We start from the raw sequence: 25494 nt of genomic DNA on the forward strand, positions 1-25494 counted from the left end.
TAGTTCTCTGATGGATTGAAGAAGAGTTGTTGATCCTCAGTTTGCTCAACTTTTTACTTGTTGTTAGGATACAGTAGTGACTTCCAATCTCCTTATGTGCTGGACTGGAAACGAGAAGTCCTCTTATATGCTTCTTTAATCTGGGAAATTCTTCATCATTGCTTCTTTAAATATATTCCCCTTTTATTTCTTTCCTCTCCTTCTACACTCCTAATACAGATATTGACACTACCGGATTTCCCTGAAAATAAGACCTAACCAGAAAATAAGCCCTAACATTTTTCAGGGTGCTTATAATATAAGCTCCACCCCAAAAATAAGTCCCAGTTAAGATCATCAGCCAGACGGATGCGTTTAGTATATCCGTTGCAACACACGATAAACATGTTGAATTACAACATAATATTACTATATAATTAAATAATGTTATTGACATTAATACTTAAAATAAATGATAATATAAATTATAATAAAGTATTTGTAAATACCAAAGGTAAATGACGAGAGGTAAATGCCTATGTAAACAGATGAATTCGAATTTATTGCTGAATGACCAATTGGAGCACAGACATAACACATGAATAATATGTGCACTTGATAACGAACGGATGTGGTTGTGTCTAACATGAATTTTCATAATTCAATACGTCGTGTGTTGTAATGGGTATAGTTAGTGCACTCGAGTGAAATAAACGTTTTCTGAATTTTGGTGCCTGCAATTTTTCGTCACTTTTGTGTGGACCGTCATTCTTACCTGTCATCATTTTTGTTGCTACTCCTGCCTCGTAAGTCTTCAATTAATACTTGATTTAATGGTACGTTAAAAAGGATTAATATTTCGACCCCCAGACAAGATGAGTGCAAAAAGAAAGAGCTATTCCATCGAGTACAAGAAAGAAATCGTGGAGGACTCCCAGGGCAACAGTCGCTTTTTGCAAAGAGAAGTTGGATCTCCAAATGGTCCAAAAATGGCGAGCAGAGCATGATAACCTCAGTCAACAAGTGGATGAGGGAAATGCTAAGAAGCGCAAGTGTGGGTCAGGTCAGCAACCATTATTTCCTGAGCTGGAAAACATCATCTGTGAATGGATTGCTGACAGGAGAGCAAAGACCTTGGTTGTGCGCAGGGCTGATATTCAAGCATTTGCCCTTGCAATGGCACCACAGTTAGAAATATCCCCAGAAGAATTCAAAGCATCACAACACTGGCTGGATGGCTTCCTTCAGCAATATGAACTGTCTCTAAGATCAACAACACTGTTCAAGCTGGAAGATACTGAAGTTATTAAATGTGCACTTGTATTCAAGTCCTTTGTTGATGGCATCGACCTTTCTAAACGCCCACTGTCCAACTTGATTGCTATGGATGAAACTGCAGTGTTTATGGGCCAAGGATCTCAAACAACAATTGATCAGAGGGGCGCCTCGTCAATCTACATTCCCTCCACTGGTTACAAAAGTGCACGTGTTACCTGTATTTTGGCCATTCGTCTGGATGGAAAGAAAGCCCCACCTCTAATCATCACTAAGGGCAAGAAAGATAAGGTTGAACGTGTTTCAGGCATTTATGTTCTTGAAACCGAAAAAGCCTGGTGCACACAAGCAGTTATAAGGAGGTGCGTCAATTTAATGCTGCCACTTGTTTTGCGAGGTGGCCAAAGAGTTCTGCTAGTCTGGGATTCAGCCAGTGCTCACTGCACTAAAGACATGAAGAACTTCCTTGCAGAGAGAAGACTAGATCAAGTAATGATTCCTTCAGGAATGACTGCCTATCTCCAGACTCTTGATATTGCAATAAATAAGCCATTCAAGGACCATTTGTGCATAGAAATCAATGACTACACTGACAATAGAATGGAGAGAAATCAGCGTGGAAATTTTGTGAAGCTAGCCTGCAAGAGGTCGTGACTTGGGTGAAGAATTCCTGGGATAAAATCACTGACAGCTGTGCTGCCAATGCATTACGAGCAGGCTACATGGACAAGAAAAAATAAGACATCACCCGAAAATAAGCCCTAATGTGTCTTGGAGCAAAAATTAATATAAGACCTGGTCTTATTTTCGGGGAAATATGATATTACTTATTTTCTTTATCTCTTCCTTTGCCTTTTTGAAGAGATCCTCAACCTTCCCTCACATCAGTTACTGAGTGCTTTATTTCAGTGATCATGTATTTACTATCTGATAATGAATAAGAAATGCTTCATAACTTCTCTATTGTTTCCAGTCTTTATTACCTTGGAGCCTATTTATTATGCTTTTTAAAAATAGCTTTATTGAGATACAATTCATATACCATACAATTCACCCATTTAAAGTGTGTAATTCAGTGGTTTCTAATATATTCATGGAGTTGTGTAACTGTAGTCATAATTAATTTTAGAACATTGTCATTACCCTAAAAAGAAACCCTGAACTCTAGCTGTTACTGCCCAACCTCCCTTCTCCCCCCTTCCCCCCACACACAGCAAGCCCCCATTAATCTTTCTGTCTCTATAGATTTACCTTTTCTGGACATTTCAGATAAATAGAATCATATAATATGTGGTATTTTCTGACTGCTTTCCTTCATTAGCATAATGTTTTCAAGATTCATCCATGTTGTAGCATATGTTAGTACCTCATTCCTTTTTATGGTTAAATAGTATCCCATGGTATCGATATATCACATTTTGTTCATCCATTCATCAGTTGATGCACACTGGGCTGTTTGCACTTTTTGGCTGTTGTGAATAATGCTTCTGTGAACATTTGTGTACAAGTTTTTATGTGGACATGTTTTCATTTTGTTACTGGCACAGGGGTCCTTGCCCCTCTCAGCATAGAAATTAAGAGAGTGGGCAAAACAGTTTTGTAGAGAGAATGCTTTATTAAAGTGAAAGCATGATGCAGAAAGGGAGCACACTCTGGATGAGAATGGATGTGGCTCCCCGAGGTTTACACATACAGTATTTTCATAGGCTCTTAGGGTTAGGGGCCATCCAAAGTATGTTGAGGTGGGTCCTTCCCTGCACTTGCACAGTATAACTACACGCTACTTCATATGTCACATGTCTCACTAACATCTTAAATCTCCACCTAGCAGTGTGTTTTTTACTATGAAAGGTTAACTTCGGACAGCTCTTTTAACTAATACGCAGGCATCACTTTAGGGACTTTCCTGGACCCACTTATTTCTGTTCTGCAATTATCCGCTCATTGTTTCTTACTGGCCGAGAGATGTGACTCAAGATTGTTTTCCCCAGCTGCAGGCTCCTGCTATGTGACTACTAACCACAGTTTCTCTTAGGTATGTACCTAGGAGTGGAATTGCCCAGTTAAATGGTAACATTCTTTTTAACTTTTTGAAGAACTGCCAGGCTGTTTTCCAAAATGGCTGCGCTATCTTACATTACCACCAGTGCTGTATGAAGATTCTGATTTCTCCACACATCCTTACCAATGCTTGTTATTTTGACTGTAGCCATCTGTCGTGCAGGGGACCCGGTGGGGTCTCTGGTCCCGCTCCCCACACAAGAACGCAGGATATGATGAGGCCAAAAAGGAACACCCACGGAGCCATAAGTAGGGGAGTCATACCACTATATTCTCTCTGGCGGCACTATACTCTCACTGGAGGCTGGATCCACACTGTCCGCAAACCGCCATCCGCGCTTGCCAGCCCAGCCGCCATCTTCTTGCTAGCCCCCATTCTTCTCTCTCCCTGCTAGCGTAGCCACAGCAGTTATATTAGTGGCCAATGGCTCACTGGTTACAGCTGACGGCCAACTAGCCACAGCTGATGGCCATCCAATCACAGTTGATGGCCATTTACTACCCGAGTGAGCACCTTTCCATGTGAGGCCGAGAGCCTGGAAACTGCTTTCTGGGGCTCTGCCCCCCACACCATCTTAGTGGGTATCAAGTGTTATCTCATTGTAGTGTTGATTTGCATTTCCCTGATGACTACTTATTGTGCTTTTAAAATAATTTTGTCTGTCTGGTAAATTACTCCTGCCTTTTCCAGTACAGTTTGTTTACTTTGCTATCTTTTTTGTTTTAACAACTTATTTACTTCTTGGTTTTATTCCTTGTGAATGCATTTTACCTTAGTAGTACCAGCTGCCTTTGCTGGCTGTATACACCTGGACGGAGGGGCAATAGCTTGCTTCCTAGCTTGTCACCCTCTTGGCAACTTTTGTAAAATGGGAGGCTCTGGGCTCCACCACTTCCCATTTTTCACCTTTTCCACATTTAGGGAACCTCCCCTCAGGGAACCTCCCAGGACATCTGGCCCCTGTGTTCCTTTTATCTCCCTATGCTGTTATTGCTGTGGGGTTATGGAATGCTCAAGGGCTGTCCTGAGGGTCTGTACCCTACATCTCAGGAATGCTCCAGCGCTGCTCTAATATCACCCCCCACTAGGTAGCGCTTGCTGGCAAAGTGGTTTGGCAGAGATCCATTCAGAGCAGAGGAAGTGGCCTAAACAGGAAGCTCCCTCATCCCCATTGTGGTGCAGATCCTTTCTCTGCTCAAGGCTGCCCTTTGCCACCTTACCTGTACCCAGCCACCTTTGATCTCCCTTATGGTTTCTCACAACCTTTGTGTTCTGTCTTCCCTCTCACTTTTTGGCATCTCCCAGATTGGGTTTGGGGAAGGGACCCAGCAGCCCACCTACCTCTCCATTTGACCCAGAAGAAGCTCATTTAACATTTTCCAAACTTACTTGACTTTGGGGTGCTTTTTTCTCCACCATTTTGTTATTCAACTAACGTAAGTACTTCATATGTGTCAAGCACTATTCTACCTGGCGATACTGCAGTGAATGAAGACAGATAATGTCCCCCACCCTTAATGTAGCTGCCATCTGTGAGCACGGAGATGACAGTACTAACTCCCTAAACAAGCAGGATCACCTCCGACAGGTTGAATGCTGTGGGGCAGTGGGGCAGAGCGCAGTGGCACCACTTTGGATGGGGTAGTTAAGGACAGACTTTCTGTGGAGGTTACACGTGAACCAAGTCCTGATCCACAAGGAAGAGCCAGGCTGAGGAAGGTTCTGGGCAGAAGGCCCCAGCCCAGGACCTAAGGCGGGAGTTAGTTTGGTGTATGAGGCTGGAACATAGTGATGACTGAGGAAGGGGATGGTGGGAGATGAGGCTACAGAGGGGCCAGATCCTGTGGGTCATGGACAAAGTTTGAATTGTATTATGAACATACAGTGGGAAGCCATGTAGGAGTTTCCATTATGGGAGGTGAATTTATTGGTTTTTAAAGGAGGAATCTGGTTTGTGTGGGGAAAGGATGATAATGGAGTGAGAATCGCAGGTAGCAGGGAGACTGATAGGAGGCAGTGATCTAGACAGAAGTTGAGGGTGGTTTAGATTTGGGAGAAAGCAGTGGCGATGGAAAGAAGTTGGGGTAGTATAAAACATCTATAACGTTCTCCAGGACTCATCTTGATACATTAACCAGGTAATATTTCATAGTCTAGTGTTTCAGATATCTATTGCTGTATTACAAACCATCCCAAAACTTAGTGGCTTAACACAATGACTAGTTAATATTTCTTCTGATTCTGTGGGTTGACTGGACTCAATGGGTGGTTCTTCTGTGGCTGCATTCAGCTGGGAGCAGGGTCAGGACTGGAATGAACACGATGGCCTCTCTTCCTCCAGAGCCTGTCTCCATGTGGCCTCTAGTCATTCAGTGGTCCAGCCTGGACACAAGGAGCTGGACTCAAGGAGGGAAAAAGTGGAAGCTGTCAGTCTTCTTAAGGCGTGGGCTCAGAAGTCCCAGAATGTTACGTCTGCCAATTCTGACTGATCAAAGCCTGTCACAGGCCCACCTAGATTCAAGGGAAGGGGAAATTGACTCTGCCTTTTGATATGAGGAACCACATGTACCAGAGGCAGGGGAAGAAATATTGGGGCCATATTTGAAACTATATACCACAGCTTTCAATTTCACTTTGAAACTTAAAGTCCTGGAAGAATTTCAAAGTTGGCCTTTGAAAGTTTTGGTGTCCAGTTTGGGACAATAATAGAGAACAAATTATAAAAGAAGGAATTCTTGCTCTTCTTCCAACAAAGTTATTTTCTAGGCTAAGAGCAAACTGATTCTACAAAAACAACTCAAGTTTCTAAACTTTATCCAACACTTGGCAAACTACTTTATAAATGTAGTTTTTTTTTTTTACTCTTCCATCACATGTTCTCTTACTACATGACTGAGGGCTCTGGAGCAACACTCAGTGAAGAACAGACATCTCCACTTGGTTCCCAGTGCGAAACCCACCAGTTCAGTTAGGACACCTGCCTAAGGCGCAAAGACCACATCCTCATTGGACCTCTGGTGGAACCTCTCTACTATTGTGATTTCTTTTAGAATGTAATTTACATCAGGCCTACTTTTGTCAAACTTAACTCATTGCAGTGGAGACATATTATAATAAACCCATATACAGGTACAGCAAAAATTGGCCCTCATGGCTGGTTGAATAACGAACTATTCATAAAACATGACCCATGTGTATGTTACCTACACGTCACGAATGCTGTTTAATATTTGATGAACAAACTGACAGTGTAATATAGACAAAATGAAACCTAGAGAAGCTGTAAATTCAGTGCTCAATAATGCATTGCAGTCACTTAAATAACTTTACAATTTTTTGAGTTATTTTGATTTTAAACTATTGCGACCAGGATTAGTTTTGCATATCAAATTTTTTGTAAAAGTACCTATGAATTTTTTGTTGAAACTCGAGTTATTCAAACATATAATGTAAAAATACCTATTTTGTGACATAAAAATGCCTTAAGTACTAATTCTCTGTGGCATTAAACCAATCAATCCTTTGAGCAAGTTTATTTTTAAATAACCAGTGTTTCCTTCTCATAGACTGCCTTGCCATCCAGGAAAGGATTTCGGCACCAAAGCACCAAGTTTTTGTATCGTTTGGTGGGATCAGAAGATTTGGCTGTGGACCAGAGTATTGTCAGCCCTTACACGTCCCGGATCTTGAAACCGTACATCAGGTATGTGGAGAAAGGCTGTGAGGCCGAGCGTGTCATGAGAAGTAATGTTTGTGGTTTCTGCCCCCGCCCTCTGTGGGTGTGAACAAGTACCAAATCCCGCGAGCAAGGCATCTGTGTCCAGCCTCAGCTGTGACTTGTTTCAACTGTACTTTTTTGCAGAAAGGATGGTCCTTTGATGCAAACATAAAAAGCAAGGATAAATTAACTCTGTTAGATTTCATTATGATGATCATACTCATTGTTTTGTTTTAAATTTTTTTTTTTAATTTATTTTTTAAATTTATTGGGGTGACAGTTGTTAGTAAAATTACATAGATTTCAGGTGTACAATTCTGTATTACATCATCTATGAATCCCATTGTGTGTTCACCACCCAGAATCAGTTCTCCTTCCTTCACCATATATTTGATCCCCCTTACCCTCACCTCCCACCCCCCATCCCCCTTACCCTCTGGTAACCACTAAACTATTGTCTGTGTCTATGAGTTTTTGTTTCTCATTTGTTTGTCTTGTTCTTTTGTTGTTTTTGGTTTATATACCACATATCAGTGAAATCACATGGTTCTCTGCTTTTTCTGTCTGACTTATTTCGCTCAGCGTTACTCTCTCAAGATCCATCCATGTTGTCACAAATGTTCCTATATCATCTTTTCTTAACCGCCGAATAGTATTCCATTGTGTATATATACCACAATTTCTTTATCCATTCATCTATCGAAGGACATTTTGGTTGTTTCCATGTCTTGGCCATCGTAAACAAAGCTGCAATGAACATTGGAGCTAACGTGTCTTTATGTATAAATGTTTTCAGATTTTTTGGGTAGATACCCAGGAGAGGAATTGCTGGGTCATATGGTAATTCTATTTGTAATTTTTTGAGGAACCTCCACACTGCCTTCCATAACGGCTGCACCAGTCTGCATTCCCACCAACAGTGTATGAGGGTTCTTTTTTCTCCACAGCCTCTCCAACACTTGTTACTATTTGTCTCGTTGATGATAGCCATTCTGACTGGGGTGAAGTGATATCTCATTGTGGTTTTTATTTGCATTTCTCTGATGATTAGTGATGTTGAGCATTTTTTCATATGTCTATTTGCCATTTGTATGTCCTCTTTGGAGAAATGTTTCTCCAGGTCCTCTGCCTATTTTTCAATTGGGTTGTTCGTTTTTTTGCTGTTGAGTTGCATGAGTTCCTTGTATATTTTGGATATTAGCCCTTTATCGGAGGCACTGTTTGGAAAAATCTTCTGCCGTTCAGTTGGTTGCCTCTTTATTTTGTTGATGGTTTCTTTTGCTGTGCAGAAGCTTTTAAGTTTCATATAGTCCCATTCGTTTATTTTAGCTTTCACTTCTATTTCCTTTGGAGTCAAATTCATAAAATGCTCTTTGAACCCAAGGTCCATAAGTTTAGTACCTATGTTTTCTTCTATGCAGTTTATTGTGTCAGGTCTTATGCTTAAGTCTTTGATCCATTTTGAATTAATTTTGGTACATGGTGACAAATAGCAGTCCAGTTTCATTCTTTTGCACGTGGCTATCCAATTCTCCCAGCACCATTTATTGAAGAGGCTGTCTTTTCCTCCATTGTATGTTTTTAGCTTCTTTGTCAAAAATTATCTGTCCATATTTATGTGGTTTTATTTCTGGGTTCTCAAGTCTATTCCATTGGTCTATGTGTCTGTTTTTCTGCCAATATCATGCTGTTTTGATTATTGTAGCCCTGTAGTACAAGCCAAAGTCAGGGAGTGTGATACCTCCATTATTGTTCTTTTTTCTTAAGATTGCTTTGGCTATTCGGGGTCTTTTGTGGTTCCAAACAAATGTGATGATTTTTTGTTCTGTTTCTTTAAAAAGTGCCATTGGGATTTTGATGGGGATTGCATTGAATCTGTATATTGCTTTGGGTAATATGGCCATTTTAACTATGTTGATTCTTCCAATCCATGAGCACGGAATGTGTTTCCATTTCTTGTGTCTTCTTCAATTTCTTTCAAAAATGTCTTATAGTTTTCAGCATATAGGTCTTTCACATCCTTGGTTAAGTTTATTCCTAGGTATTTTATTCTTTTTGCTGCAATTGTAAAAGGAATTGTTTTTTGTATTTCTTTTTCTGAGATTTCATTGTTAGTATATAGGAAAGCAGTGGACTTTTGTACGTTGATTTTGTAGCCAGCAACTTTACTGTATTCGTTGATTGTTTCTAATAGCTTTTTGGTGGAGTCTTTAGGGTTTTCTATATATAGCATCATGTCATCTGCAAAGAGTGATAATTTAACTTCTTCATTCGCAATTTGGATGCCTTTTATTTCTTTCTCTTGCCTGATTGCTCTGGCAAGGACTTCCAACACTATGTTGAAAAGCAGAGGTGTTAGGGGACAGCCCTGTTGTGTTCCTGAACAGAGAGCAAAGGGCTTCAGCTTTTCACCATTAATTTTGAGATTAGTAGAGGGCTTGTCATATATGGCCTTTATTATGTTAAGGTATTTTCCTTCTATACCTATTTTATTAAGTGTTTTAATCATAAATGGATGTTGTATCTTGTCAAATGCTTTTTCTGCATCAATTGATATAATCATATGATTTTTGTCCTTTATTTTGTTTACATGCTGTATCACATTGATGGATTTGCAGATGTTGAACCATCCTTGTGCCCTGGGGATGAACCCCACTTGGTAGTGATGAATAATCTTTTTAATGCATTGTTGTATTCGATTTGCTAGAATTTTATTTAGGATTTTTGCATCTGTATTCATCAGAGATATTGGTCTGTAGTTTTCTTTTTTTGTGCTGTCCTTATCAGGTTTTGGTATCAGGGTAATGTTGGCCTCATAAAATGAGTTAGGGAGTACTGTCTCTTCTTCAGTTTTTTGGAAGAGTTTGTGCAGGATTGGTATTAGATCCTCTTTGAAGGTTTGGTAGAATTCACTAGTGAAGCCATTTGGTCCCGGACTTTTGCTTTTGGGAAGGTTTCGCATGACTGATTCAATTTCGTTACTGGTGATCAGTCTGTTTAGATTTTCCAGTTCTTCATGGTTCAGCCTCAGAGGGCTATATGTTTCTAAGAACTTGTCCATTTCTTCTAGGTTATTGAATTTGGTGGCATATAGTCCTTCATAGTATTTTTGGATGATTCTTTGTTTTTCTGTGGTGTCTGTGAAAACTTCCCCTTTTTCGTTTCTGATTTTGTTAATTCGTGTCTTCTCTCTTTTTATCTCAGTGAGTCTAGCCAAGGGTTTGTCAATTTTGTTAATCTTTTTAAAGAACCAGCTCTTTGTCACATTAATTTTTTCTATTGTCTTTTTGTTCTCTATTTCATTTAGTTCTGCTCTGATTATTGTCATTTCCTTTCTTCTGCTGACCTTCAGTTTCACTTGTTCTTCTTTTTCTAGTTCTTTAAGGTGTAACATGAGATTATTTATTTGGGATTTTTCTTGTTTCTTGAGATAGGCCTGTAATGATATAAATTTCCCTCTTAAAACTGCTTTCACTGCATCCCCAAAATTTTGGTAGGATGTATTTTCATTGTCATTTGTTTCTATGAGTCTTTTGATCTCTCATCTAATTTCTTCTTTGACCTAGTTGTTCTTTAAAAGTATGTTGTTTAATCTCTATGTATTTGTGTTTTTTCCTGCTTGCTTTTTGCAGTTGATATCCAATTTCAAAGCCTTGTGATCAGAGAATATGCTTGGTATGATTTCAGTCTTCTTAAATTTGCTGAGACTGATTTTATGTCCCAATATATGGTCTATCCTTGAGAATGTTCCGTGTACACTAGAAAAGAATGTATAGTCTGATGTTTTAGGATGAAGTGCTCTATAAATGTCAATTATGTCCATTTCATCTAATGTGTCATTTAGGGCTGCTATTTCGTTATTTATTTTCTGTTTGGATGATGTATCCATAGCTGTCAATGATGTATTTAAGTCCCCTAGTATAATTGTGTTTTGGTCAATTTCTCCCTTTAGTTCTGTTAGTAGTTGCTTGGCGTATTTCGGTGCTCCCTGATTGGGGGCATAAATATTGATGACTGTTATGTCGTCTTGTTGTATAGTTCCCTTTACCTCTATGAAATGTCCATCTTTGTCTCTTGTTATCTTTTTCACCCTGAAGTCTGTTTCATCTGATATCATTATGGCTACACCTGATTTTCTCTGGGTACCATTTGCTTGGAGTGTCAATTTCCACCCTTTCACTTTGAGTCTATGCTTGTCCTTGTAGCTGAGATGTGTCTGTTGGAGACAGCATGTGGTTGGGTTTAGTTTTTTTATCCAATCTGCTACTCTGTGCCTTTTTATTGGTGAGTTCAGTCCATTTCCTTTTAGGGTGATTATTGATATGTGAGGATTTCCTGTCATTCTATCTTTAGTTTTCTGGTAAGGCTGTGTCTCCATTGTTTCTTTGCCTTTTTGTTGTTGTCTATTATTTCTGTGTGGTGGTATTCTATGATGTTTCCCTCTGTTTCTTCTTTTATTACAGTACATATTTCAGTTCTGGATTTGTTTTGAGTGGTTACCCTTAAGTTTATTTAAAAGAAAGTTTGATATTTAGAGTATTCCATTTTCTTCAGCATGCTTTCTCCATTCCCATATTCCAGTTCAGGCCTTTACTCTCCCCCTTTTTATGTTTTAGTTGCCACAAATTGTCCCTGTTGATGGTGGTTGAATAGCCTCCTGTAGTATTTCTTGTAGTGCAGGTCGTGTATTAGAGAATTCCCTCCGCTTCTCTATGTCTGGAAAGGTCTTTATTCCTCCTTCATATCTAAAGGATACCTTTGCTGGATATATTATTCTTGGCTCATAATTTCTCACTTTCAATAGTTTGAATATTTGGTTCCACTCCCTCCTGGCTTGTAGAGTTTCTGCTGAAAAATCTGATGATAATCTAATGGGCTTTCCTTTGTAGGTTACTGTCTTCTTTTCCCTGGCTGCCTTGAGGATTCTTTCTTTGTCGTTGATTTTAGACAGCTTCAATACAATGTGCCTTGGAGAAGGCCTGTTGGGATTGAGGTAATTAGGTGTTCTATTTGCTTCTTGGATTCGAGGTTCCAGTTCTGACCACAAGTTTGGGAAGTTCTCATTGACAATTTGTTTGAATATATTCTCTGTTCCCTTCTCTGTTTCTTCTCCTTCTGGTATGCCCATTATTGTTTTATTGCTCTTTCTGATGGAGTCAGAAAGTTCTTGTAGAGTTCTTTCACTTCTTTTAAGTCTCAAGTCTCTTTCTTCTTCCATCTGTGTAATTTCCAGGTTTCTATCTTCGATGTCACTGATTCTTTCCTCTGTCTGGTCAACTCTACTACCCAAGGTGGTTATTTCATTCTTAATTTCTTTCATTGAGTTCTTAATCTCCAGAAATTCTATTTGGTTCTTTTTTAAAATTTCAATGTCTTTCGTAAAATGCTCATGCTGTTCTTTGATTGTGTTTCTGAGTTCATTTAACTGCCTATCTGTGTTTTCTTGTATCTCGTTGAGTTTTTTCAGAACTGCAATCTTGAATTCTCTGTCATTTAAGTCACATATTTCTGTATCTTTAAGTGCCTTTTCTAGAGACTTTTCACTTTCTTTCTGAGCTATCTTGTTGCCTTGGTTATTCATGGCAATTACTGATTTACTATTTCTCTTCCTAGACATCTACAGGAGTGGCTTCTGCAACAGGTTGATAGGAAGAGGTCTTTCTTTTGTTTTCTAGTACTTGTTGGTAGAATGTTTTATTTTTTCTCCGACTGCAGCCTATTTTTCCTCTCTGACACGGTAGTGCTGTTTTCTCTGCACTATTCCAGCTTCTCACACAATGGGGGGATTCCCTGGGATACGGGCTTCTCCTCTGTTAGTAGTTCACCTGGGTCACAGGGCACAGTGTCCATGTGGGTATGCGGAGAGCTTTTGATGTTCCAAAGCTCTTCCAGCTCCAGATACAGAGCCCATATGTTTCAGCAGTTCTGTTTACTCCTGCAGGGATCCCCCAGATAGGTGGGGCCAGGGGCGGGGTGAGTTGTGAGAGGTGGTCCAGAGCAATGGTGACCACCACCACAGCTGGTCCTGCTTCCACAGCTCCCTCCCCTTTGCCGGAACTAGTTGGGCTGCGAATTTGTGTCTGTGGTCCACAGTTCTTAGAACAGCAAATATTCTGTTATTTGATATGACACTGCTACTGTTCTGTTTTTAGCACCGGGCAGTGGGGGCAGGGCGAGCTCTGGGAGGGTAGGGAGGGGGTGGCTAGTCTTGGTGCCTAAGGCTTCCGTTCTCTGCTCGGCAGTGAGGGCTTAAACCACCGTTTTCAGCCTTCTTCCCTCAGTCTTTTCTCCGAGGTCTCTGCCATGAGTGTTGGATTCAGCGGTGTCATATGCTGTCCCCTCAGCCCTGTGGAGCCCGGGCGGAGCCCTAGCAGTCCGAGTTCTTCCCTCTCCCGCAGCTGCGGTAGTTCCGGGAAGCAGCGAGCTCGGCGCACTGAGCTATGTCTGCGTCCTGCGCCCGCACGGCTCCGTCTCTGCATTTGTCCCTTTTCTCCTCCCCCGCTCACGCGATTCACCCACCTGTAGGTGCCTTCGGTAGTCGGCCTTTTCGTCTTGCCTGTCTGCTGTGCAGGGACTCCTTTGTGGAGTTATTGTTGTTCAATTCGTTGTAAATTCCAGGGGAGCTTCACAGAGGCTCACCTCATGCCGCCATTTTTCCCCATCCTAGCTATATACCTGTTTTAAATTTTAAAGTTACATATATTGAATAATCTGTGAAATAAAAAAAAAAATGGGAGAGATGTCTCAATTGGGCCTAAATCTGGACTAGATGTTGGGACCATTTCTGATGAATGGTCCTGGCTGTGCTGTGGAAGCTGAACTGATGAGAGACCCCAGTCTTGGCTGTCTCGGCTGGTTGACAGAGCTCGTCGTCTTAGTTGCCCATCCAGGCTGTGCAGCTCCATAGTCACCTGATGCTTCTTGCCTGGCACTGCCTCCTAGGCAGACATGTGGAAAGGCAGTGTGCGAGCCTGCTCCATTCCCCTGGTCTCTGATGCTTCTCAGCTGCCCTGGCAGAGTTGGGCGTTACCTGCCCTGGGCTCTGTCCTGGTCAGAGCACTCAGAAGGTTAAATTAGGATGCTGTTTCTATTTCCTCCCTCTGTTCATAAGGCTTACCAGCATGAGTAGAGTTCCTGGTGGGTACAGAGGGGTTTGGTCTGACAATGTTAATAGAGTAAATTTTAAGTTCATACCAGAAAAGTATTGTAGCTGTTATCAAGCTAGCTGCCATTTAAAGTACTGCAACATAGTTCAAAATTTCAAGTAGATCAAAAAGTTTATGTGAACCAAATGGCTAGGCATAATAGTGTATTTTTTGTTTTTGTTTTTTAATTTCTTTATTTTCGGTGGTACTGGAGGCGTGATTATGAAACAAAGCCACCCAAACTGCAACTCCTGTCACAGATTCGTTCCTACCTGCACAGAAGTGACCCTCATTGGATACCGGAGTCTGATGCACCGCTCGATTACTGCTACGTCCGGCCAAATCACATCCCAACGATAAACTCTATGTGTCAGGAGTTTTTCTGGCCTGGTATGTCCCCCACCCCCAAAACTGGGAAGATCAGTTTTCTGTATAGTTCACTTTAGTAATTTTTAAAATTAGTGTATGTCATGTAACTCTAAAATCTTTGCTTATATGATTTCATTCAGTTTCTCTCTACTAATATTAAAATATAAACACCTCTTTCTTTCCTAAGATCAAGAAGAAACCTGAAATTAAAGTAATAAACAGTGTTTTTATTTGTTTCTCTTCCCTGTTTGTCTCTGCTTCCAGAATAAAAGATTCACCCTGTTTGCTTCTACATATGTTTAGATATAAGCTAATGTCTATCAGTTGTACACAGACTGGTAGCTGGGGCTTTTGGACACTTTTGATTTTTGCTTAATAATTCTGTATGCTTTGTTTAGTTAGCTGTTCCTTACAGAGTATTAATACAACCAAAAGGTGTTTTTAGAGAGCGAAATACCCCAGTCACAGAATTTGAAAGTAAGAATAAACTCAGTATGATTTGTTGTTTTATCAGCTTTAACATACTGTTTCTAAAGACCAAAGCCATCAATTAAAGGAACACATTTTCATTGCTAAATATAAACACATTCTTTGTGGATCTGCTTTATTGCTCTGTTTTGAAATGTGAAGGAAATAATGTATTTCTTCCAGGTGTAGGTAAGAGTTCATCAGGATGAGAGCTTTGTCATCTTTATTGTCTGATAATCATGTGACAGTGCATGTGGTAGCAGAGCTGTGCTCGCTCTTTTGGGAGTGATATGGGGGCTGAGAGGAACGTTCTGGGAGCATTCACTGCTCTCTGCCCTTAGATTAGGTGCCTTCCATACATTATGGAAGGAATTATTGTTTATTTAACCTCCTTATTATAAAATACAGTATTTGTACAAAAGAGCTTATGCATTGAATATCCCTAAGGTAAAGAATACAATGATACAGACAGTCTCAGGAGATCTTTATTCCAGCTCTGTGAAGTATAGATACACTCTCTTAAATATTGTAGAAACCGAGGCTGAGACATTTAGAGACGTGCCCGCTGATACCTGTGGCCAAGGAGGCTGAGTTCAAAGTCAGGTGTGTCCAGTTGTGAACCTCTGTGCGCTTTCTACTATCCACCCTGTCCTGCCTCTCTTCTTTTAACATGTGTGCTTAGAAAAGATGATGTTAATTTTGATATTTTTCTAAAATTCACTTCTATTTTTATGAGCTGAACGTGTGGTATCTATGGTAATACTTTGTCTTATTTTTTTGTTTTGTTTTGTTTTTTTTCTTAGCACGCAGGTGTAGCTGTAAGTACAGGCTGAACAACTTGGTATGCATTAATGCCAAAAGGCACACGGTTTTAATCTCCAGTTATCTGTTTTCTTTAGGCATTGACCTGTCTGAGTGCCTGCAGTACCCAGACTTCAGTGTTGTTGTCTTGTATAAGAAGGTCATCATTGCCTTTGGCTTCATGGTTCCCGACGTGAAGTACAATGAAGCTTACATTTCATTTCTGTTTGTCCATCCTGAATGGAGAAGAGCAGGGATTGCAACTTTCATGATTTATCATCTGATTCAGGTATTTTGTCTGTGCTCATCCTCTGCCCACTTGTCTCTGGGCTCTTTCGAAAGACTTGGAAGAGGGGAGAAACTGAGTGGGGGCCCTCCCAGCACGGCCCAGTGGAATGTGAGACCAAGTGAAAGAAAGCCAGTCACCATCATTCGTGAGGTTATTAAAACAGACAAAAATCTTCGCCCCTCTAAAATAAGATTACCATTTAGATCTAGGTTTCAAAGAAGCCAGTTTGTGAACATATATAGTAAATAAAATGAGAAAATAGCAAAAGTGAGAGCCTGAAGCACTTACACTGTCCAAATTGGTAACGCTGTTGCTCTTAGATTCAGCTCCGCCAGACTCTGAGAAGTGAAAGTGGGACATTTTAGTTTTTAAGGACTTAAACATTTTAGCTAAACTGTATCAATCAGCAGTACATATTCTATTGCTGATTGTTTTTACTGTCACTGTATAAGCTGGTGTGAACCTTCTAAGACTTGATTCTAATATTTAATTATAATTTATCCTTTGATATATCTGTAAAGAAAATATACTGTATATTTATATACTAACATCAGAAAAACATGCAAGGATTTTCACCCCCAGAAATTTTCTGGTAGCTTTTATTTAGAAACTATTTGATATGGATGATTTTGTGTTACTGGTCAAGATTCTTTTTTTGGGGAGTGGGGGGATTTTTATTAGGTTGGTGCAAAAGTAATTGCAGTTTTTGCAATTATTTTTAACCTTTTAAACTGCAATTACTTTTGCACCAACCTATACTATTGAAGTATAATTGACATGCAACATTATATTAATTTCAGATGTATAACATGACGATTTGATTTTTGTGTACATTGTGAAATGATTAAGTCTAGTTAACATCCATCACCATACATAGTTATAAAATTTTGTTTTTCTTATGATGAGAATTTTTAAGATTTACTTTCTTAGCAACTATCAAATATGCAATACAGTATTAACTATAGTTGCCATGCTGTACATTACATCCCATGACTTATTTTTTTTAATTGGAAGTTGGTATCTTTTGATTTCCTTCACTCATTCTGTCCACCCCCCATCCCCCCCCCCACCTTTGGCAACCACCAGTCTGTATTCTGTATCTATAAGCTTGGTTTTTTTTTAGGATTCCTTTTAAATAGATGGAGATGATAAAATGTTGTTTTTCTGGTTTTTAATGAAACTTGCTCAATAATTCCCAAGTGTTGGCAGGAACCTTGAGAACCGTCTTCCTAGGAATTGCTATCTTCTCTCTTCTTGTGGGAATTAATATGTGCTGCTGTGGTTGTCTTGAACTGAGACCTTCTCAGTTACTTCTACCGTGTTCCTCCTTTACTCTGCCCCACTCCACTCAGAATTGACCTCTACTCTGTATTCATCCTTCTGTCCTAGCAGAACACCTACAGGATTTCTGCCTTTCCTTTCACTGGCAAGAGCTTGAGGGCAGGGCAGGGATGACAGTTTTGCGTGTGCCTGATACAAGGCCTGGCCCCGGCAGTCCTCAAAGAGCATTCCCTGGGTGGGAGGAGTGTTCATCTTTATATGTGGGTGCCTGGCCTCCAGCCAGACCACACTCATAGGCCAACACAGCCCTACTCAGTCAGTCAGTAGTACTGGGTGGTGGCCATGGTCAGACTGCATATTTGCAGTGTAAAGAACACTAGCCTCACCCCACAACATTTATTTTATACACACTCACAACACACTCTTATCCTTGGTATACTAGTAGTTCTTTCTAGTCTTAAAAAGCACCTTTGGATGAAGAATGTGAATTTAAGAGAGAAAAAGAACGTAGTTGTCTACCTTTGACAACATTCTTAAATAGAGGCTGTTAGGAACCATGGACGGTAAAATACAAGGACCTTATCAACCTCAGTATTTCAGTGCCTTCCTCATTGAAAAGTTCTTTATTTATATGACTTTTGGGGTCCTTTACTCTGTAGCTAAAGAATCTAAGGACTCACCTTAGACTGGTAGAACGATTATTACTCTTTCCCCTAGGATTGGGCCAATGCTAAATATAGAAATCTCAGTTCTGAGGATGGGAGGAATGGGCGGTACACTTTGGGATTCAGAAGGCCTATATAGGCTCTTTAAATGAAAGTCTTAATATTTCATATCTGGCACATAATTTAACATATTTTTCTACTCGATCTGGGAAAGGAATTGTTAACATTCCCTTGCAGGATAAAATCTAGTTTTTAAAAGCAGAACTTCTTATCTTGTTTGCTGTTTCTTCAAGATTGTCATAGTGTTTGGTATTGATATGTTTGACATATTTAAATATAATTTAATTATAAATAATACAGTTGACAATACAATATCCCACTTGGCCCTTTGCTTCGGAGAGAAAAAGAACACGTAGCATACCATCAATTTCCTTAGTCTTGATGTGTGTTTTCGTGAATGTTTTGATCAGCAGCAAAATGTCATTCGGTTTCCAGCTGTTGCTAGGTGTTGCAATGTCTCAGCTCCAGTCCCTGACTTCTCCGGTTTCCATAACTATCTATACTTAAAAGAGTTTCTTCACCTACTCATTTTCCCTCGGGCTTTCTCCTTTTCATCTTGTATTTTTCCACTCTTTTGACAGACCTGCATGGGCAAGGATGTAACCCTTCACGTCTCAGCAAGCAACCCCGCTATGCTGCTGTACCAGAAGTTTGGATTCAAGACTGAAGAATACGTTTTAGATTTTTATGATAAGTATTACTCCTTGGAGAGCACAGAGTGTAAACATGCATTCTTTCTGAGGCTCCGACGCTGATGTGGGTTGAATACAGCTCTTCACAGACAGACGGGTCTCCACATAGACCTTACTCATTTCACTGTGTGTTCTAATCTTCTCTGTGATTAGACATTCATTCAAACCTCTCAATGAGATGAGAAAAGAGGTGGGCAGTGGAATGAGTAGTGGGCAGCCCTTCAGCAAAATCGCTGTCCATTCCTTCCTGGAGAGGCCTCCGACCCATATCTTGGGACTCCACAAACTGAAAAATGCTGCTGTCCTCCTGCCACCTGACGGTTTGCAAGAACAAAAGAGTACCCAAACTGATACTCTTGGTGAGAGAGAATCTGTCCTAATGTAAAGGATGAGCACATGTGATCGCTATTAAAGATTCATGCAGTACCTGAGAGGCACTATCCTGTTTTGGGATGATGAGAAATTATGGGATGATTACATAAAGGGATGCCAATCCTTTTCCCAGCTTGATGTGTTATTGTTGAACCTAGTAGGACTTCTAGGGCACTGAGATTCTATTATCTCTCTGTGACTTTGGTCACAGTCAAAATAAACGAAATGTTTGTGTCTACCTGTTGCGTTACCTGTTCTGCAGTTAGTATCTCCCGCGTGGGGCTTGGCCTGGGAGTAGAGATCTCCTTGTCGCCATGCCTGTGAAGTTGGTTTGGGTTGGAATGGCTGAGCAGGCTGCTTTTAGATTGTACCACTGGATGGAGCTGTGCAGTGATGGAAGGAGAACTGGCTGTGAACAGACCTGTATTGTCTGCATTACTAGGCTGTTTGGTGTGTGTGTGTGTGGAGGTCTTGGGGATGGTCTCAGGTTTTTGGGATCTGACAGGAGCATTTCCAAAAGCATTAGATGTCCTCAAATAAAAATCTTTCCTTGTAACAACCTATGGCTGGAGTGTCAATCTTATCAGTTTGCTTTCAATCTCTCTTTAATTAAGAGCAGTGGTTCTTAATTTTGGGGGACATGGATCCCTTTGAGAATCCAGAGAAAACTAAATACTTTCTAGAAAACTGTGCACATTTAAAGTTTTGGATCAGAGATCTGTGGACCACAAATGAGGAACTTCTGCTGTAGAGGCTGTACGTAGAGCCAACGTGAATCCGCTTGTGCATGGGGAATGCATCATGCTCCCGTGAAGATGATCTGCAAGTTGTGCTGTCGCTTGTCTCTACCTACCAGGTTCAGGGCTCCTGAGAGCCAAGGCTGCCACCCGCTTTGTCCTCCCCAGCACTTGGCCCAGGGCCAGACGTGGACAATCACTGTTGTCAGGTTCCCCACAGTGATGGTCTGCCTCCTCTGGACTCCTTATCGTCTTCCTCCCCTTCCAGAGAGTTAAACCAGCACTTCCCAGCTTTGCCCTTCAAGGACCCAGCAGAGAGGGTGAGACCAGCTGTCACCTGACATGCACTCGTGTCCTCTAAGATTAATTAAAACTGGAAGTATGTTATATTCTACTCGTTAAGTATATCTGTTTTAATGTTAAAATAATGGATTTTTTAACCCCAAGCTTCAGGTAGTGTTGACACTCTAGAAAGATGGGCAGTTTGAGCCTCTGCTCAGACAAGCCCCCAGGGTGCAGCGTAGAGCTGCAGTCTTGTTCTTTTCCTCAGCAGTGACACTATAGGGGTTCAACACAGCCCTGTATTCACTTTGAATGACACTTATGATTCGAGTCATTTTAAGAATTTCGAGGGGAAAATGAGTATAGTTGAAAAGCAAACATATTACTCAGTGTCGTGCAGGGCTCCCGGCGGGGTCTCTGCTCCCGCTCCCCATACAAGAACGCAGGATATGGTGAGGCCAAAAAGGAACACCCACGGAGCCATAGGTAGGGGAGTCATACCACTATATTCTCTCTGGCGGCACTATACTCTCACTGGAGGCTGGATCCACACTGTCCGCAAACCGCCACCCACACTTGCCAGCCCAGCCGCCATCTTCTTGCTAGCCCCCATTCTTTCTCTCTCTTGCTGGCGTAGCCACAGCAGTTATATTAGTGGCCAATGGCTCACTGGTTACAGCTGACGGCCAACTAGCCACAGCTGATGGCCATGCAATCACAGTTGGCCATTTACTACCTGAGCCAGCACCTGTCTATGTGAGGCCGAGAGCCTGGAAACTACTCTCTGGGGCTCCGCCCCCACACTCAGTATGTTCACATTTAGCCAAAACGTCTAGTATTATAGTTAAACTGAGTATGGCTAAAAGCTAAATTAAATACATCTAACAAAAGGCATTAGGTTCTAAGTGGGATGAGAAGCAGAGGTCCCATCTCAGAGGGTCATGGAAAAACAAGAATTGTTGGCCTCTTGGGCCTCTGGGGCTTAAGCCTTAGGCAGTAGCCTCGTGTCCCTGAGTAGCAGCAGGACTGCACTCAGCCTTTCTAGAGCCAACGCTCTATTGGGTTGGGTGGAAAACCCTAAGTCCATAAGACATTGAGTAGACACATACTAGGTGCTAAAAATACAAAATTAATGGCAGCTCCACTTCTGAGCTCTTACTTTTCCCAAGAACTCTATGAGGTGGTACTATAATGGCCTCTAAATTTATGGAAGAGAAAACTGAGGCTTAAGGGGCTGATTAACTCAGTGCCAAGGTCGTGCAGATTGAAAGCAGAAGACCGCGACTCCATCTAGGCTGGAACTGCCTCTGCGTTAGCCCCTCCCTCTCTGCAGAGGTGTGATAAATGGATGTAAATGGTGTTTGGTCCCTGAATGGTAACCTGTGATTCTGAGCTGAGCACACCTGCCCGCTACTTGGACCTCCCACCTTCTGAGTGTGGGGATATTCCTTGCCAGTCTCTCAGGTCAGGATTCGTAACCTAAGGAGGTTGTGTGCAAAGGCAAATAAGTGTTAGTATAAAAGTATAAATGTTTTTCTGGGAGGGGACCTAAAGCTTCATCAAAGGGGTGTGTTCAAAGGGGTGTGTGAGCCAAAAAGTAGTAACTAAGCCTATTCAGATTGGAGAAGGAACTTTCTAGAGCCAGCTAGGTGGTTGTGACAAAGGTTCAAAATGAATGACTCAGCAAACAATACCTTTAAAATGTCTTATTTTTAATTTTGACATAATTTCAGACTTGACAGAAAAGTTGCAAAAGAGGATAAAGAATTCCCAGATACCCTTTATACCAATTCCCTAAATGTTAATATTTTACACATTTGCCTTTCTCTTGCTCTCTTTACACACACACACACACACTTTTTTTCTAAACCATTTAAAAGTAAGTTACAGATATCATACCCCTTTACCCTTAATATTTTGGTTTGCATTTCTGAACACAAGGAATGTTTTTACTTAGCCACAGTACAATGATCAAAATCAGGAAAGTTAACATTGACACCATGTTGTTATCTGATCTACAGACCCAGATTTCACTAATTGTTCTATTACTTCCTTTTATAGCAAAAGAAAATCAAGATCAATCGTTGCGTTCAGTTATCATGCTTTTATCTCCTACAATCAGGAATAGCCCTGGTCTCTGTTAAAGTGGACATTTTTAAGCGTACTGGCTATTTGATTGGCAGAATGTCCCTGAACTTGGGGGTGTCTGCTATTTCTTCCTGTTCGGAGTTCCATCAGTCACTTGCCAGAAATACCACAATGTGATGCTGAGTTCTCAGCACATCATTTAGGAAGCACATGCTGTCTATTACTCCCATTTCTGACAAAGTTAACTTTGATCCTTTACTCTTCTCAAATAACTATTTTGTGAGGAGATTCACTGAGATGATGTAAGTATCGTGTTACTTCTCAAACTTTCCACCACTAGGTTTAGCATCCAGACAATGTCCTTTTAGCCTTCTAGATGTAAAGAGGAAAGCTGCCCAGGCTTTTCTGAGGAAGCAGTTTTTAGAGCTGAGTCAGCAATGCCCCGTCCTTTTGTTGTGGTACACTGAGCACTGGGCTCAAGTGGGAGCCCAGGTATGTTAAGTAGATCTTTCACTTCTGTCACCCTTCAATAAAATGCTGGCAAGTGTTCCTGCATTCCCACTGCCGCTATAGGCGCATAGCAGCAGTGTCATGGGAAGGTGGAGATATTTCAGTCTGGGGCCAGTTACTCAGTGCCTTGTAGGTTGTGCATCTCATCATTTATCAGAACTTCCTGATGGCAAAAGGAATAAAGGGTGTCTTAGCTACCTATTGCTGTATAAGAAACCACCACAAAATCTAGTGGCTTAACACCATAGCAGTTTATTTTCTCGTGGATTCTCTGAGATTTCTGGGTGGTGCTCTCTACATGGTGCCGGCTAGGGCACTGGGCCAGCTGCTGTCACCTGGGAGATCAGCTGGAGGTGCTGGCCAGGCGGGTCTCAGTTCTCTCCCAGGTGGGTTTCTCCATGTGTTGTTTGGACTGCCTCATGGCATGGTGATTGGGTTCCAAGAAGAAACATTCCTAATTACATTCCAGGAGGACAAACCCCAATTGCAAGTGCTTATCAAGCCTTTGCTTTCAACATGCTTACTACTGACTCATTGGCTGGAACCAGTCACATGGCCAGGCTCCTAGTCCATGTGGGAGGGCTTCACAGGGGACAAACACCAGGATAGGTGGTTCTGGGGGCAGAGGGACATCAAAATATAGTCAGCCACAAAAAGGCCATTAAAGAAAAATTATCAAGTTCTAACATCTAGATGGCAGCTGCCCAGTGTGGAATAGCCTATTTTGGACGTCTGGGAAGGCCATAGCAGGTGGACACCTTACCCATGCTAGGAATTTTAGTAAGGGCACTACTAGTGGCCACAGTGTAGGAACTCTGGAATGGCCATGGTCTTTTGTTTTTCGTTTTGTTTCTGGGCCAGTCTTAGGAATGGGAAAGGAAGGGTGAGAGTTGCAGACAGAGTTGAGGTGAAAGGCCTCTCCCCGAGGCCTGGCTGTGGTTCCTCCTCAGAATCTGGAAAGACCTCCCCTTATACCCATTGTATTCTTATAGTAAATTGCCCCTCTCCCTTTTTAAAGTTTGTTGAGGTATTATAATTTACATACTATAAAATTCACTAATTTTAAGTATACTGCAATTCAGTTATTTTTAGTACATTTGTAGAGTTGTATAGCCAACACCCAATCCAGTGTTAGACACAGGGCCAAAAAGGTCCCTGATGCTCATTTGCAGTCAGTCCGTACTCCTACACCAGCCCAGCCAACCACTAATCTGTTTTCTGTCAATAGATTTGCCTTTTCTAGACACAACATGTCAAACAACCTTTTTTGGCTTTACCTCAAGTTTTCTGTTATCAGCTACCAAAGAGGTGTCTCTAACTCAGCAGAGCCAAACACTTTAGATATTTTGGTATAAAGCTTCCAAGGCCTTTTGTTTTATGCATACACATGCCCTTGCATATAACAACTGTTTTTCATGTACTAATTTTTAAAATGAACTGTGATCATGCTGTATACCTTGACCTATATAATATATACAATTTTTTCTATGTTTTTCTTAAGTGATCACAAACAGCATTCCAAGTTATCAAACATTTTAAAAATGTATGATAAGATTGCATTTCATTATAGGAGTGTACCATAATTAAACAAATCCCTTTTGTTTTTATTTTTTTCTATTGTAAATAGTACTGTATTGAACATTACTGAAGCTAAATCTGGATGCATATCCATGATTGTTTATTTAGAATACATTCCTAAAAATAGAATTGCTGGATTAAAGGAGATACAATGCCTCAAAGTGCAATCAATAGTAATCATAATAATGCTTATTGTTTACTGTTTCTCATGTGTAGGCACTATTCTAAGAGCCTTGAACAACTCAGAAATGGATTTAAATCTCAACAGCCGAGTGAGGTGGGTACTATTAGGATTCTCATTTTTTCCAGTGAAAAAAACAGGCACAGAGAAATTAGAAACTTGCCCAAAATATCACAGCTAGCAACTGGCAGAGCCTAACAGTCTCGCTCCAGAACCTTTAACCACACACAAAAATTTTTTAATTTATAACTCAACCCATTGTACTGTTCCTACAATTCCTACTTTTGTTTTGAATAGATGATTTGTGAGGTTCAAGAAGAAATTCCAAAGCATAGTTGGAAAACTACACTTCTCATTTTCAAAGCTTACTACAAAGCTACAGTGATCAAAGCAGTATGGTGATAGCATAAGGACAGATAATATCAAACAATGAAATATAATTGAGCCCAGAAATAAACACTTGTATTTATAATCACCTGATCAATAAAAAAGGAATGGTGGTTTTAGCAAATGGTGCTAGAGCAATGGAATATCCACATGCAAAAACAAAATAAATTTGTACCCTTACCTCACACCATACAAAAAGTAACTCAAATTGTATCATTGACCTAATTGTAAAAACTAAAACTTTTTAAAACTTGTAGAAGAAAACAAAGTATTAGGTTGGTGCAAAAGTAATTGCGGTTTAAAAGGTTAAAAATAATTGCAAAAACCACAATTACTTTTGCACCAATCCAATAAATCTTAATGATACTAGGTTAGGCAATAGTTTCTTAGATACAACACCAAAAGCACAGAGATAAAAGAAAAAGTTGATAAATTGGACTTAAAAACCATTCACACTTCAAAAGATACCATCTAAAAGCGAAAAGATAACCCACAGACTGAGAAAAAAATTGGAAATCATGACTCTGATAAGATACTTATATAGAGAATATATAA

The 25494-nt window shown here is 40.6% G+C and overlaps 1 protein-coding gene across 2 annotated transcripts in view; it reads left to right on the forward strand.

Moving 5' to 3' along the window:
• The window catches only part of KAT14 (lysine acetyltransferase 14), a 40923-nt gene extending 21188 nt beyond the window's left edge, over positions 1 to 19735 (forward strand). For both annotated transcript variants that reach the window (XM_019710719.3, XM_019710721.3), the window contains exons 7-10: positions 6883 to 7019; positions 14394 to 14569; positions 15916 to 16106; positions 18694 to 19735. In XM_019710719.3, the coding sequence (XP_019566278.2) occupies positions 6883 to 7019; positions 14394 to 14569; positions 15916 to 16106; positions 18694 to 18867 (678 nt within the window). In that variant the 3' untranslated portion in view covers positions 18868 to 19735. The remainder of the gene's footprint in view (positions 1 to 6882; positions 7020 to 14393; positions 14570 to 15915; positions 16107 to 18693) is intronic.
• The last annotated feature ends 5759 nt before the right edge of the window (positions 19736 to 25494 follow it).

This window comes from Rhinolophus sinicus, chromosome 13 (assembly GCF_057876585.1).
Source record: "Rhinolophus sinicus isolate RSI-liver-muscle chromosome 13, RSI-T2T, whole genome shotgun sequence".
NCBI classification, from domain to species: domain Eukaryota; kingdom Metazoa; phylum Chordata; class Mammalia; order Chiroptera; family Rhinolophidae; genus Rhinolophus; species Rhinolophus sinicus.